The following is a 16,181-nucleotide window of genomic DNA, read 5'->3' as shown; positions in this document are numbered from 1 at the left end:
CCAAAGAAATACTAACCAGTTGGTAGTACCTAATGACATGATACCCCAAGTATTACGAACGATACACGATAGCCCACATGCAGGACATCCTGGAAAGGATAAGACATTCAAACAAGCCCAGCTGTTATATTACTGGCCTTCATTACAAAAAGATATAAACAATCATATACACAGATGCGAATCATGTGCAAAACACAAAGGATACCCAATCACACCTGCACCGATGGGTAATTACCCTGTACCACATCAACCATGGGACGTTGTCGCTGTTGATTTACTCAAGATGCCATTATCATACAATAATAACCAATACCTATTCGTAGCAATGGATCATTTTTCCCGTTATGTCATTTTAGCTCCAATTAAAGACAAAACAGCAGAGACAGTAGCAAAGGCAATAACAGATAATGTAATATGTTGCTTTACTACCCCAAAGGTACTAATAAGTGATAATGGAGGAGAATTTAATTCTGATATCTTACAAGAAATATGTAAACAATACAACATTCATTCATTCATTGCCAGACGCCATGTATCCCAAACAGGGTGGCCAAGGGCTTAGAGTTAATTGTTTTACAGGGAGGGGCACTAATCCTCCACCAACCCCACGACACATAGGGATGCCAACAGCATCTGGTGTTCCCAGGCGGTCACCCATCCAAGTACTAACCAGACCCAACGTTGCTTACATGAAAAAGGTTAATGTTTTAGCCTAACACCCAGCATCTAATGGGTTAGTAGAGACAAAACAAAAAAGTATTAGATGTGCTACGACACATTCTCAGTGAAAATTATGCAAGCTGGGATGATTGGATTCCCAGAGTAGAATCCTCAATTAATGGAACTACAAATAAATCCATAGGTGACACACCACATTTCATTATGTATGGGACAGATAAAAAACTACCATATGAGCTCCTAGAAGGTGACAGTCTGCCCATATGCAATTACGATAATTACTCTAAACTCCGGTTAAGGTGAATTCCATGACATACACAAAAGAGTCAAAAAACAATTAACGATGTCCAAGGAAGAAATGATGGAGGCATTTAACTAGAAGGCAAGAGATTCACCTATCTGCTTAGGAGACATTGTTTATGGCATCATTCATAAGAGAGACAATAAATTATCCCCAAAATTTGAGGGTCCATACAGAGTAATTAGCATAAAAGCAAACAAAGTTTTAATTAAGCCACTGTCTAGTGGCGAAGATCATCACAGAACATATTGACACAATTGTACTACAATTAGACAACACTAAAGTTCGTTACAGGGCACTTATGTGAGGAATTTCGAATGCTGGTGATGGCAAGATCACAATTGACTTACTTCCAGTTCATGAGCTACGTCAGATATTTAATCAATGCATACATAAACATAAATTGAAGCCTTTGTTCCGAAGTAGGGAATTCGTGCAATATTATCCATGGGGTAGGAGGGGTTTTCAAGAATACTCCCCCAGTATCCCTGTTTGTCATAAAAGGCGACTAAAAGGGTTGGCGGAGGGTTAGTGCCCCTCCTCGGAAAACAACTAACTAACAAAACAAACAATAAGCCTCGGACAAGGACTGACCAAACGATGAAGACCAAGGACCGGACAAAGGACATGGTTATCGGAACGTGGAATGTAAGGGGAGCGAATGATGAGGTGAAAGAGAGAGAGAGATTGTCCAGGTGCCTGAGGGTGCGAAAGTGGATGAATGTGGAATAACTGAAACAAAATGGAGAGGAGAAAGTGTGAGAGAATGGGAGTATGGATGGGGTATATGTGCAGGAGTAGGTGAAAATGAGAGGGCATAGGAAGGAGTATGTATAGTTGTGAGTAAAAGATGGAAAAGGAGCATAAGACAGTATGGATCAGTTGGGTCAAGGATTGTGTGGGTAAAGTTGAAAGTTGGAATACAAATGTAGGCGATTGTGTGTGTGTATGCACCAACGCAAGATCGTGCTAGATGAGTGAGAGAAGAGTTCTGGACAAATGTAGAAGTGTGCATGGAAAAGTTTGGAAGGAATGAGAGAGTGTTTTTGATCGGTGATATGAATGGTAAAGTTGGGAATGTGAAGGTGGATGGAATAGTTGGTGAGTGGGGTGTGCCTGCTGAGATAGATGAGAATGGGAGTGCGTTAGTGGACATTTGTGCTGGGAGGGGGTTGGTGATAGCCAATTCCCTCTTCAGGGATAAAATGATCCACAGGTATACATGGCGAGTGATGAGAAGGGTGGGTGGTGAACTGAATGAAAGGAAGGCAATGATTGATTATGTGTGTGTGGATGAAAGGATGCGAAGATGTGTAATGGATGCAAGAGTTTACAGAGGTTGGGGGAGTGGACTTTCTGACCATTACTTGGTGGTGGCCAGAATTAGAATCCAAGTAAGATGGAGGAATAGAAGAAAGGAAAGACGAGAGGAAGTAGTTGCAAGGAGAGTGGAAAGGTTACAAGAGGATGAGAAAAAGGCAGAGTATAAGAGAGAAGTGGAGGAACGATTGGGTAAATATGAATTGGAGCAGATGGGAGACGTGGAAGATGTGTGTAGGATATTTACATAAGAAATTTGTGCACCATGTGATGTGGTGTGTGGAAGGAAGAGAAGACGGAGGGGGGTGGAAGGGACAGCGTGGTGGACTGAAGAGGTGAAACAGGCTGTGGGACAAAAGAAGAAAGCATACAATGAATGGATGAGAAATAGGGGCGTGGAAGAAGTTGAGAGGCAGAAGAGAGAGTTGTATGTAGAAAGAAAGAGGTGAAAAGATTAGTAAGAGAGAGTAAGAAGAGAGTGGATGAGGAATTTGGAAGGAATTTGAGTGTAAAGTGGAGGGACTGTAAGAAAATGTTCCGGAAAGATGTGAAAAGAGTAAGACAGGGTGGAAGTGAAGTTAGGAGGGGAGTGAAAGATAAAAATGGTAGATTACTAGTGGAGAAGGGAGAAAAAGTGAGCAGATGGAGAGAACACTTTAAGGAATTGTTGAACGTAGAGGATGGAAGTAATGCGAGTATAAGTGGCTGGGGAATGACTGGGAGAAGGAGGGAGGTAAGAAGACAGGAAGAAATCAGTAAGATAGAAGTTGTGGAAGCAATGAAGAAAGTTAAATTGGGGAAAGCCCCAGGAATTGATTGAGTGTGTGGTGAAATGCTGAAGCATGGGAGAGAGATAGAAGTAGAATGGATGTGGAAGATATGCAGATTGGCCTGGGAGGAAGGTAGAGTCCCGGAGGATTGGAAGTCAGGTATAATTATTCCCTTGTACAAAGGAAAAGGGGAAAAAGAAGTGAGTGGTAATCATAGGGGCATTTGTCTTCTTAGTATAATAGGAAAAGTGTATGGTAGGATACTTATTGACAGAGTTAGAGAAAGAACAGAAAAATTAGTTGGAGTAGAACAGGGAGGCTTTAGGAAGGGATGAGGTTGTGTAGATCAGATATTCATTCTTAGATCTTTAGTGGAAAAGTTTCTAGAGAAGGGAAAGAAGTTGTATGCGGCTTTCATGGATTTGGAGAAAGCATATGACAGGGTGGATAGACAAGGATTGTGGAAAGTGTTAAGAATATATGGAGTAGATGGGAAGTTGTTGAATGCTGTGAAGAGTATGTACGATGGTGCGAAGGCTGCAGTGCGTGTGGATGGTGAACTAAGTGAATTTTTCTCTTTGAAAGTTGGGTTGAAACAGGGATGTGTCATGTCTCCATGATTGTTCAATCTGTACATGGATGGGGTAATAAAAGAGGTACAAGGTAGGGTAGTGGATGTTGGAGTGGCCCTGGTGAGAGAGGATAGTGTTTGGAAACTCCCTGTACTGTTGTTTGCAGATGATACTGTGTTGATGAGTGAAGACGAAGGGGAGCTGCAAGGCTTGGTGGATGAGTTTGGGAGATTGTGTAAGAAACGGAATCTAAAGGTGAATGTAGGGAAGAGTAAAGTGATGGTCTTTGAGAGAGGTGAAGTCAGTGAATGTACAGCGAGGTTGGATGGTGAGGAATTGGAAAATGTGAGTACGTTTAAGTACTTGCGTAGTGTGATGAGTAAGGATGGAGGTTTGGAGGGTGAAGTGCTTGAAAGGGTACAGCAAGGAAGAAATGTTGCTGGTTCTTTGAAAGCATTGATAAGAAACAGGAAAGTGAGCATGGAAGTGAAAAAGTTACTACATGACAGTATTGTGATACCAACTCTAACGTACGGAAGTGAAGCTTGGACGTTGTTGGAAGGACACAAGTCAAGAGTGAGAGCAGTGGAAATGAGTTATTTAAGAGGAACCTGTGAAGTCACATGAAGCGACAGGCTGACGAATGAGGATATAAAGAAGCGTTGTGGTGTTGATGTGGATGTGATAGAAAGCATTATGAGGAACACACTGAGGTGGTTTGGCCATGTGGAGAGGATGGATGGTGAAAGACTGACGAAGAGAGTGTATGTGAGTGAGGTGGAGGGGGGAAGAGGGAGGGGGAGGCCGAGGATGAGATGGAGGGATGGGGTGGAGAGGTATATGAGAGAGGGGTGTGTGAGTTGGGAGCAGGGCAGTGAAATGGCTGGGGACAGGGCGACTTGGAGGCGATTTGTTTGTGGCCACCCCAAACGGGATGTGAGGCGTCTGGCAATAGATAGATAGATAGATAAAAGCAACACTAACACCAACATCAGTAGTAGTTCATGTACCATTCATAACTGAAGACCTGTTCACAGTATACCAAATACACCCCTTCCCTTCTAAGAATAATAACATTTTGGCCATCATCAACATCAACACAGACACCGAACTCATCATGGTCTCCAAGAGACGGAGCACTGTCGCTTTTGCAAGTGAATCAACGATTGAACGAAAGTGCCGTACATCCTTACATGCTGTTCGTCTTTGTCCTGCGTACATTTTCGCGTTTCAGCCTACTGATACAGTCCCTTATGAAATGGCTATCATCAGAAATAACAATATGCATCATCATTGTAACTTCACTTTTGCTCCAGATAAGCTTGTACACCATCAACACATCGGACACTCACCGTTTTTTTTATTTCACTCATAACACATCAGTTTACATAGTCTGTACAGATATACCACCATCTCATACTTCAGCCTCAGGATTATACATAGCACCAGACTACTGTACAGTATTTACACCATCCATATCCACTTTATCCATCATCAATCACTACGCCATCCTCAATCATACACACAAACATTTCCACCCACTGCCTGATATGGACTTAAACATGAGCACAAGTATTAAGTTGACTTAACCTAAGTTTGAAACTCTCTCTCTCTCTCTCTCTCTCTCTCTCTCTCTCTCTCTGTATATATATATATATATATATATATATATATATATATATATATATATATATATATATATATATGATACAAAGAAGAATGACCTATGATATAGAAGTATGCTATACTGGTAGCATTATCTTTAAATGAAATATTAATAACTCTTACCATAATCTTAACTTTAAACTATTTTTTTCCTTCCTTGTAAGCATTTTACCACAATAACCAATTTACAAGCTGTATTACAGTTCAATAGTTTAACTTTAGTGCATTTATTCAAATATGTGTACAACTTGTTTAAAATGTAATATTTCCAGATCATTGCAATTTACCATCAATATTATACCTGTACAATATTATTATTATTTTTGTTAATTTTATATACCTAGGCTGCTTCCCCCAAGGAAAGGGAGGTAGCCGAGACAGGACGACACACTCCCCATTTACTCATCCATTCAAACACATTCATTCGCATCTTAGCCCCAAAGGGGAGAACGGACAGATCCTCACCGCACCACACTGCACAAGGGTCAACTACGCAATGCAATCAGTGACATCTGCAGCAGGGCCCGACAGCAGAGCTGGTTTACCCCTGCCACATCATAACAGACTCATCCCCTTACCCGCACCTGACCTGAAATAGCTGATCAGACCAAATGCAGGAGAATATCCCCTCAGGGCTGCGTCATCACTTATTCATTCACAATTTCTCCCCATTTATTTCTGTCACACACAGCCACTCTTCCTTCCTCAACAGACATCCCTCTCACATCCAGCGCTCTCTTCACACTGTCCATCCATCCTATTCGTGGTCTTCCTCTCAGCCTTACACCTCTCACATCAGATCTAGTTATCTTTTTCACCAATCGCTCATTATCCATTCTCTCAATATGCCCAAACCATCGCAACACCCTCTGCTCAACTCTACCAGCCATCTCCCGAACAACTCCAGTTCTCCTTCGCAATTCATCATTCCGCACTTGATCCATACGCGTCACTTCACACATACTCCTCAGACACCTAATCTCCATTACAATCAATCTTTTCCTCTATGCTACACCCATATTCCATGTTTCAGCCCCATATAATGTAGTCGGTACCACAACACCTTCATACAGCCTTCTCTTTACATCCATTCTCAGTGAACGATATCTAAACACTTTTTTCTTTCCTCCCAGCACCATTCCTACTTCATTTATTCTAAACTTCACTTCTGCATCTATTCTTCCATCCACAGCAACATGTGACACTAGATATTTAAAACACTCTACCTCCTCAAGCAACTCGCCATTCAAAACTATATTCATCCCCCTACCATCTACCAACCTCGTACACTTCATCACTTTACTCTTATTCTCATTTACTTTCAATTTCCTCCTTTCACACACCCTTCCAAACTCCTCTACCAACTGTCTCAATCTCTCCTCTGAATCAGCCACCAGTGCAGTATCATCTGCAAACAGCAGCTGCTTCAGATTCCGCTCTCCACCATCAACATTCACCAGACTCAGACCTCCACCTAAAACTCTTGCATTCACCTTCCTTACAACACCATCAATGTAAATATTAAACAACCAAGGCGACATCACACATCCCTGTCGCAGCCCACTCTCACAAGAAACCAATCACTCACAGCATTTCCTACTCTTACACACGCTCAACTATTTACATAAAAACTTTTCACCCCTTTTAGTAACCTACCATCAAGTCCATACAATCTTAAAACAATCCACAAAGCCTCCCTATCAATTCTATCATACGCTTTCTCTAAATCCATAAATGGCCAAAACACAGCCTTGCCTTTCGCTAAATACTTTTCACACACTTGTCTCACCGCAAACACCTGATCCATGCATCCCCTCCCTCTCCTAAAGCCACACTGCTCATCACCAATCACTCCCTCTGTACCCTCTCTAACTCTCATAATTAACACTCTACCATACACCTTACCTACAACACTCAACAGACTTATACCCCTAAATCTAGTACATTCATACTTATCACCCTTGCCTTTATACAACGGGACCACACAAGCACTTGCCCAGTCAACTGGCACCATACCTTTCACAAAGCACACATTCAACAATCTTACTAACCGGTCAACAATAGTCACTCCACCACCCTTCAGGCATTCCACAGCACACCCATCCATACCTGCAGCTTTCCCTTTTTTCATCTCCTTTACTGCCTTCTCCACTTCCTCCTTCGTGATCAAAGAATCATTCAACTCTCCCAATACATTTATTCTTTACACCCTTCCATCCTCCACTATCTCAGCCACTCTTTCCTCTTCTACATTTAACCCGCCCCGTCCCGACCACTTTTCGACCACTGGTACCCCCCAATCCCGACCATTTTTTGACCTTTTTTTTTTTTTTTGCTTAAACTTTCGCTTTTGGTCAGAAACAATGGTCGGTGGCAAAGAAATTGGTCCCCGGGGTCCCTAATTAGCTTAACCAGGTATGCCTTGGTCCCACCTGCCCCCGTGTTCTCCCTAGGCGGTCTGAGCCTCAAACGTTTTCTATGGTATTATAAGTCTGGGAAACCAATGAAAGTAAGTAGAAATGAATTTATTACAAACATAAAAACATGTGATAAAAGAGTATATTGGATTTTATACAAAAATAGAGCAGAAATAAGCATTGTACCATCGTGCGAAACGAGCAAAATCGGCCAACTTGGTCACGATGAATCGCTAACATTCTAAAATCATGATACATATATTTTTTTTTACTTACATAATACTTCTACAATAACATTATACCATTTTACATTTTATTGAACTGTTTTTACGTATTCACAGGCCTTTTGATAACATTTAGCGTAATGTTAGCGCTTATTTACGTAGTGAGTGAACTCGCTGTGACTGTTGTTTCAACTCGTATTGTGCTTTTTCTACTTACATAATACTTTTCTAATATTATTATACACTTTTCAACTTTATAGAACTGTTTTGAGATTATTTCAGGCCTTACGTAAATATATAGCGTAATAATAGCGCATAATAACACACACGGTGAAGTCGCTATGACAACTATTTCAACTTACAACCTATTTTTGTACTTATATAATAATTCTCCACTAACATTGCACATGTTTACACTTGATATAATTGATATCACATCATTTCTGTACTTACGATGGAACTGAGCGTCATATTTGCGCGTACTTACACAGGGAGTGTTATCGCGATATCATTTGTTTCATCTTACACTAGTATTCAACTTATAAAATACCTTACTACTAACATTACAACATCTTCCACTGTATATAATTCCTATCACATACTTACTGACCAGAATGTGGGTGTACTCGTGACATCAATTATGACAACTTACACTAATGTTCAACTTATACGTTTTATTCATGCTAACATTACACCCGTTTCCACTTTATTTCCTTGCTGTCACATATTTACTGACCAGATTTACACAGTGGGTGTAGTTTTGATAACAATTCTTTCCACTTACACTAATTCTCATCTTATACATTACTTTTCTGAAAAAATAACACCCGTTTCAACTTTATATTTGACTTAGCACCTACTGACTGGCCTTACCATTATCATGAGCGTCATTTCGCCTTCCCACACAGTTTCAGTAGTGTAGGAAATTATGATACTCCTTGAAACAAGGCTGAAGGCACAACGCAACATTGCACTCGACACACTCGTATCTTGTGTCTTTTCTCTGAGTGGATGGTCTGACTGTCGAGTGCCAACATACATGGCAGCGACGCTGGGGTTCACGACGGTTTGGTTCGGAAGGGATTGCGCTGGGATAGTGGCGTCCTGCAAGACGTAGGGGAGTCTGAGCAGCCAGGGGGGTGCGGGTGCAGTGTGTGGGTCTGTCCTGGGCATGCTTGGCGAATATTTCACGTGCCAGCTCCCTCACAAACCCCTCAAAGGTCTCGGATACTCCGGTGGTCATTGCGTGCAGGTAGTGGGCGTTCAAGACCGTGATGTCGAGCAAGTGGAAAAAGAGTTTCTTGTACCACTTCATCGTGGTCCTGGCACAGTCAACACTTGAAATCATCGAGTCTGACTGATCAACTTGCCTCATGTTCAGATTATAGGCAAGTACAGACTCTGGTTTCCATACATTGCGCCTCCTCTTGCTACGGTGATCCACGGAGTCTGTGCGGTGCATCAGGGGGCTGTGAACTGTTGATAGGAGGCAAACTTCCCTGTTGTGGTTCCACAGGGTTGCAAGGATGTTATTGGCCTGGAAGAAAACCACCTCATTCTTGTCAAGTTTCCTCCCTATCTTGACCATATGGCGACGGTTTCTCTTGACTGTACCACAGACTCCGGTGTCGTGTTGGTGGAGGAACCTAGCGAGAAGAGGGCTAGTGTACCAGTTGTCCAGGTACAACACATGACCACGATGAAGGTACTCTTTTATCATTGTCTTCACCACGGCCCCAGAGAGTCCTATACTCCGATCTTCTATTATATCTGTCTGTGCGCCCGTGTACAAGACTATGTCTTGCACATAACCAGTCTTACAGTCACACATAACAAAGATCTTGAACCCGAAACGGTGTCTCTTGCTGAGTATGTACTGCCTAAAGGAAATATTGCCTCTCCACAACACAAGACTCTCGTCTATGACGAGGTCTCTGTAGGGATAAAATGAGGAGCGGAACATTTCTCGTAAATGATCAAATACCAGCCTAATTCTCCTCATTTTATCGGTGTTATTTGCATTGGCTGGATCATCTGCATCAAAAAAGTGGAGGCGGCCGAGAATATACTGAAATCGGTTACGACCCATCACCTTTCCAAAGAAAGGTGTGAGGATGATTGGGTCAGTTGTCCAGTAGGCAGGAATTTGGTTTTTCCTTACCACACCCATCAAGATAACCAGGGCCAAAAATAGGAACATCTCTGAAATAGTCACGGAATAGTCATACTGTTGGGAATGCCTGCTCGTGGTTCCCAAACGTTCACTTTCACGGCGCTGTGATTGTGAAAAAATATTAGTTTGTTCAACTATGCACCCCACAAACGCCTCACCAAAGAACAAGTTGAAAAAATCCAACCGTGACAAACCTGCATTTACACCTGGAGCCGTGCAACCTGACCGCCACTCCTCAGTGAAAGGGTGAATGATGGGAGTAAAATTACTCCCATCTTCCCAGTTCCACGTGACACCGTCTCCAGCCACGTCACCATCGTCCCCTTCGTCAGGGTGGGGAGGTGAGGGTGGTGGGGGAGGTTGGGGAGGTGGAGAGCGGCGCCTCTCATCACTCGCACTTCTCTTCCCTCTCCCTTTTCCTTTACCCTTTTCCTTCCCTTTCTTTTCTTTCCCCACATCCTGGGGCTGTGGGGAGGAAGTTTGGGAATATTCAGGGGCGAAAGAAGTGCTGGGGAGTGATTCAACCTCCTCTCCCCTAGGCCTACGAGCACCACGTGCTCGTGCTGCCTCCCTCACACCACTTGCCCCTTCACCCCGCACTACCCCCACACCACTCTCACTTTCACCCCACGCTGACGCCACAACACTTTCCCTTTCTCCCAGCAATCCCACCACACCACTTGCCACTTCCCCAGACAAAGTACTTTCACCATACCTTATGTGTCGTCTCGCCCCACCTTCTGATCCTCGTGGTGATATTTTCTCTTTTCCCAACCACGCGGCAATATCACATCCTAGGCCGCCGTCATCCTCATCGTCCTCATCCTCGTCCTCATCAGATTCGGGATGGAGAGATAGCTGTGCACGTGGTTGGGGAGCAGGCTGGCCTTCCCTTGCCTTACGGTACGTCACATACCGCGTTTTTCAGGGCGAAGGGACCTCCTCATCACTGCTACTTATTTCTTCCTCTGGCTGGACGTAATCGCGATCCACCACATCATCATCGAGTGGAAAATCACTGTCTCCAGTGAAGGCTTCCAGGACGGATGCGATTTCCTCGTCTGAGAGACCTTTCCGCGCCATGTCTGACCTGGGTCACTGCTAGCAGGTGAGTGACCGAGACAAGGGCGAGCGCGGGTCACGCGGGGTCTAGGATGGTGCCCGCCTGGCGGCAGGTAGGGGAGGCTTGGGTACCCGGGCGAAACGAAAATCTAGCGCGAATTTTGAAAATTGTGGAAATTATGAACCTTGCAATTGCAGGACGTTGAAGTACATCGCCGGGATTAGCTGTGACAAAACGTGAGGACGTGGAAGTACGTCCCCGGGACGCCGCGGGTTAACAATCTTTCAAAATACTCTGCTCATCTCTTCCTTACTGCATCCATCTCAATTAACATCCTTCCATCCTCTGCTTTTACTCGTTCTTCCTTCCCAGACTCTCCCTTTCGCACCCTTTTCACCTCCTTCCAAAACATTTTCTTATTCTGTTGAAAATTCTCTGTCAGCCGCCTACCCCACCTCTCATCTGCTGCCACTTTAGCATCATGCACAGCCCTTCTCGCCTTATTCCTCTTTTCCTTATACCTCTCATATGACATCTCATCCTTCCTCTGCAGCCACATTTCATATGCACGTCTTATTTCAGCCACAGCCATACTTTCTTCCTCACACCACCATTCACTTCCTTTTCTTACACCACCACCCACACGTCTCACACCACACACCTCTTCTGCATGCCCCACCACAGCACTCTTAAATAACTACCATTCCTCCTCCACACTGCCATTTTCCCGATCTTTCACTGCGTTCCACTCATCTTTCAATTTCTCCTGATACTCTATCTTTTTCTCTCTTTTATCCAACTCACTCACTTTCAAAACCTCCCTGCCACACCTAACCCTCCTAGCTCTCACCCATCTCTTACCTACTCTTGACTTTCTCTCCACCAGGTAGTGGTCAGACATACTTCCACCCTCCCCTCTCAGAACTCTCACATCCAACAATCTTCCTATTACATTCCTAGACACAACCACATAGTCCATCAAAGTTTTATCAACAACCCTTCCACCCTCCTGTCTCACCCATGTATACTTATAAATATCTTTCTTCTCAAACAGTGTATTTCCAATCACCATCTCTCGCTCAACACACATCGCTATCATTCACTCCCCTTTTTCATTTCTTCCAGGCACACCATGCATACTAACTACACCTTCAACTGCTACATTTCCCACTCTAGCATTCCGATCTCCCATCATTACCACATTCACATTCGCTCCAAAACTCTGCAGACACTCATCAACATCATTCGAGAAAGACTCCCTCTCTTCTTCATCCCTTTCACTACCAGGCCCATATGCACTCACCAACTCCCACAACTCACGTTCAAATTTCGCTTTCACCCACATCAATAATCAATGTTATATATTAAGAGTTAAGAAGAAGACTATTTTGTATTAATGGATTACCATATGTCAATAATGATTGCTGTAGGAGGACCTCCAGTGGCGTGACCGAGCAATGTAAGGACTCCATATTATAAATACAATTAATTATAGAAAACATGATAGATAGACAGAAGGACAGAGCACCAGGCAAGCCTGGGAACGGGATATGAGCTTGCGAGTCTAGGTGAAGAAATGTTGACAATACACTGGAAGCAGCAAGGCAGGGGATGAGATAGGTAGTGTGTCAGTGAGATAAGCATACAAACAATGCCTAGTGACTATACACACACATACTCACACACAGGCTTCTAGAACATTTCTACAACAGTGTAACACACATGACACGACCCCTGCTACACCAGAATTTAGGAAACAAAGCTCAGAAGGAGGTTAGCTATAGAACTGACAGGTAGAAGAAGAGTGAACAAGAAGAGGGGTCCAACTAGACTTACTTAGTATATTAAGTCTCTGTAATACATATGCTTCTCAACTTAAGACTTTCTCTGAAGATAATAAATCAAGATCAAGTCGCTGTATTTCTCTTTAACTCCCATTGCTATTCAATTATCAAAATAATAATAAATACTCAAGACTCACCTATTACAAGAACAGAGTGTCACACAACGTCCTCGCTGGGTCTGTTCCGGGGAATAAGGGTGTAAGGTAATTGGCGACATAGGTTCATACTGCCTGGGCAACGCGTGCACCCTCAGAATCCCTCTGTGGTTTCTTCCTGTGGGTGGTGTCGTCATGCCTTGGCGATGTTTCGCTGCTATGGCGGGTATTTCACTTTCAACGATGTAAAGGTCTGCCACGTATGCCTGTCATAAAAAATGGTACGAAGAAAGAATAACATTATACAATGTGTAGGAACTTATGACATTACATTATATGCATTACAGTGTAATAAAATAATTATCATGATTTTTGGTAAGGGATACTATAGTGCCCAAACATTATAAACAGTTGCATCTCAGGTCTTACCTGTTATGATGCTGGGATATCACTGGGTTGGGTTAGTTTTGTTCCTGCTCACATTACCTCGTGCCACCCGGAGGACATTTTATGGTCTTGAGCAAATAACTCCACCATCGTTAAGTAGTACACTGATGACTGAATGGCGATTTCACGGAAAGATAGCGTCCATATTGGTATATGGCCCGTCATTGGTTACTTACTAATACCTCGGACTGACTAATCACTACATTGCTTATAGCAGTCTTTGTAAGAATGTAAGCTGTATAATATGATATTTAGATAGACGGACAAACAAGATTGTCTAGTGTTTCGAATTTCATTTCTACGTAGATTCACTCACTCCAGGACACAATGCCTAGGCCCATATTGTTTTAGTTTTGTCGTTTTGTTTACGAAATAATATTACCACATGTTTTTTCACGTAAGCAAGGGTACAGTAATAACCTGGAGATTCACGAACACAAACAACAATATTGATGCGCCTATAAACATCTCTCTTCCTCTCTTCTCCCCCACCTGTCATACATTACACCGTAGCGCGCCATCTGTTGGCAGGAAAATGCTCTCTATTAGCAGCTCTCAATTCTCAGATCTATGAATCTCACTCTCCCCAGTGAAGCAGGATAGGCGACAGGACTTTAGCATGTGACTGTACATCACTCACCACCACCATCTCCCCCTCCGTCAAAAAAACCACCACCAACACCCCCTACATTACTATCATCACCCCCATCCCGCCTACATCACTCTCACCACTGTCATCCCCCCTACATCAATATCGCCACCACCATCCCTCTTCCATCACTCCCATCATCACCATCTCTCCCTCCCTCATTGTCACCACCACCATCTTCCCCTCCATCACTGTGACCACTACCAGTCCCCCTCCATCATTATCACCACCACCAACTTCCCCTCCATCATTATCGCCATCACCATCTCCCCCTACATCACTACTACCACCATCTCCTCCTCCATCACTATCACCACTACCATCTCTCCCTCGATCAGTAACACCGCCATCATCATCTCCTTCATCAGTATCAGTATCACCACCACCGTCTCCCTCTGAGTCTATAACAATATCATCATCACCATCTCCCCACTACATCACTATCATCACCACCATCTCCTCCAACAGCACTATAATCACCACTAACTCCTCCTTCATCACTAGCACCTCCATCATCTCCCCCTTCTTCATTGTCATCACCATCATATCTCACTTCATCACTGTCACCACTACCATCTCTATCCACATCACTATCATCACCATCATCTCCCCCTCCATCACTGTCACCACCAACATCTCCACCCCCATCACTATCATCACCACCTTCCTCACACCACCTTTCCTAAAAATTCAAAAACCCACCACTTCACCATTAACTTCCCAAAACTCTAACTTCCACCACCACTCTACTCCACCATGACTTACTTCACCACAACTAATTCAATTTCCACTAACGCACACTTTTACCACCACTAACTTCCACCACAATCATCCACCACCACCACCACCACCATTAATTTTCAACATTACTAACTCCCACCTTTAATTTCCACCACACCTAACTTCCACCACCCTATACAAATCTACTACCACCACCACCTTTCATCACCATCACTATCTTCCACCAACACCATTAACCACATCCACCAGTATAACAACCAACATCCATCACTACAACCACTACAATCTCCCTCCATAATCCACAACCTCTCAGTTCTCTTCAAAGTCCAGCGAGTTAATGTTCTGTAATGTTCCATAACCAGAATACCAGGAACGGTGCCTCACTCTGGACGAGATGGTCAATATGGGCGTTACCTTGTTGAACATGCTTCCTCTGTACAGATGTCTTGCCTACAAATTGGACCGGGTAAGACCTCTTGGTTCTGTCTGTCTCTGCTGGATTGCCTCCTTGTATTCACCATTGTCATAGAATTTTTACATTTTTTAGTTTACCCCATGACATTTTTTTTTTTAACCTAATGACTATTTTATTTGTTTTACTCTTGAAGATTTTATATTTCACAGATGACTATTATATTTTTATACCCATTTGTATTTCATTTCCCCCATAACCCCATTACTATATGTTTACCTAATGAATATTTTTTACCCCTTGAGTATTTTTTACCCCTTGACTATTTCATTTTTCATCCCAAGACCTTTTTTTTTTTTCTTTTTTAATATTAGGATACAGTTGTGTCACCGTCAAACTAGACAGCATGACTTAAATTAGCTCTCCTATTGCATATACTTTTGTGCAGAAGAGCAATCAATTCTTTAACCCCGTAATTAAATTCTCTTTCCTAAACTGAATAACATTTTCTTTAGGCAAACAAAAGTTTAAAAATGGCATTGTACTGGAGAAAATGTCATGAAATTCACAGTAGCGTATTTTAATCCCTTCAGTAAAAGGACGTAATTTTTCTTTCGTCTGGTGTCCGGTAACTATATTTTACCTTTGTACGTATTTTACATTAGATTGGCCTAAAACTACCACCTCTTCAGCTTGAGTATTGACTTATAACAATCGATTATCACCAGAATAATGATGCTAGCCATGAAGACGTGCTACGGAAAGGATGCCTAACCATAACATTGTCTTTTTTCTGCCACTGATCCGTGT

At 42.9% G+C, this 16,181-nt stretch overlaps 1 protein-coding gene across 1 annotated transcript in view; it reads left to right on the top strand.

Annotated features, from left to right (window-relative positions):
• The window catches only part of LOC145395416 (uncharacterized), a 149,017-nt gene that overhangs the window by 130,494 nt on the left and 2,342 nt on the right, over positions 1 to 16,181 (top strand). The window contains exon 5 of the mRNA XM_080269020.1: positions 15,322 to 15,425. Coding sequence (XP_080125146.1) covers positions 15,322 to 15,425 — 104 coding nt within the window. The remainder of the gene's footprint in view (positions 1 to 15,321; positions 15,426 to 16,181) is intronic.

Source organism: Coenobita brevimanus, chromosome 31 (genome assembly GCF_032717465.1).
Source record: "Coenobita brevimanus isolate Jiangsu-jjx chromosome 31, ASM3271746v2, whole genome shotgun sequence".
Lineage (NCBI taxonomy): Eukaryota > Metazoa > Arthropoda > Malacostraca > Decapoda > Coenobitidae > Coenobita > Coenobita brevimanus.
The sequence above is the reverse complement of the archived record's forward strand: the minus strand, read 5'-3'. Positions and strand labels throughout refer to the sequence as shown.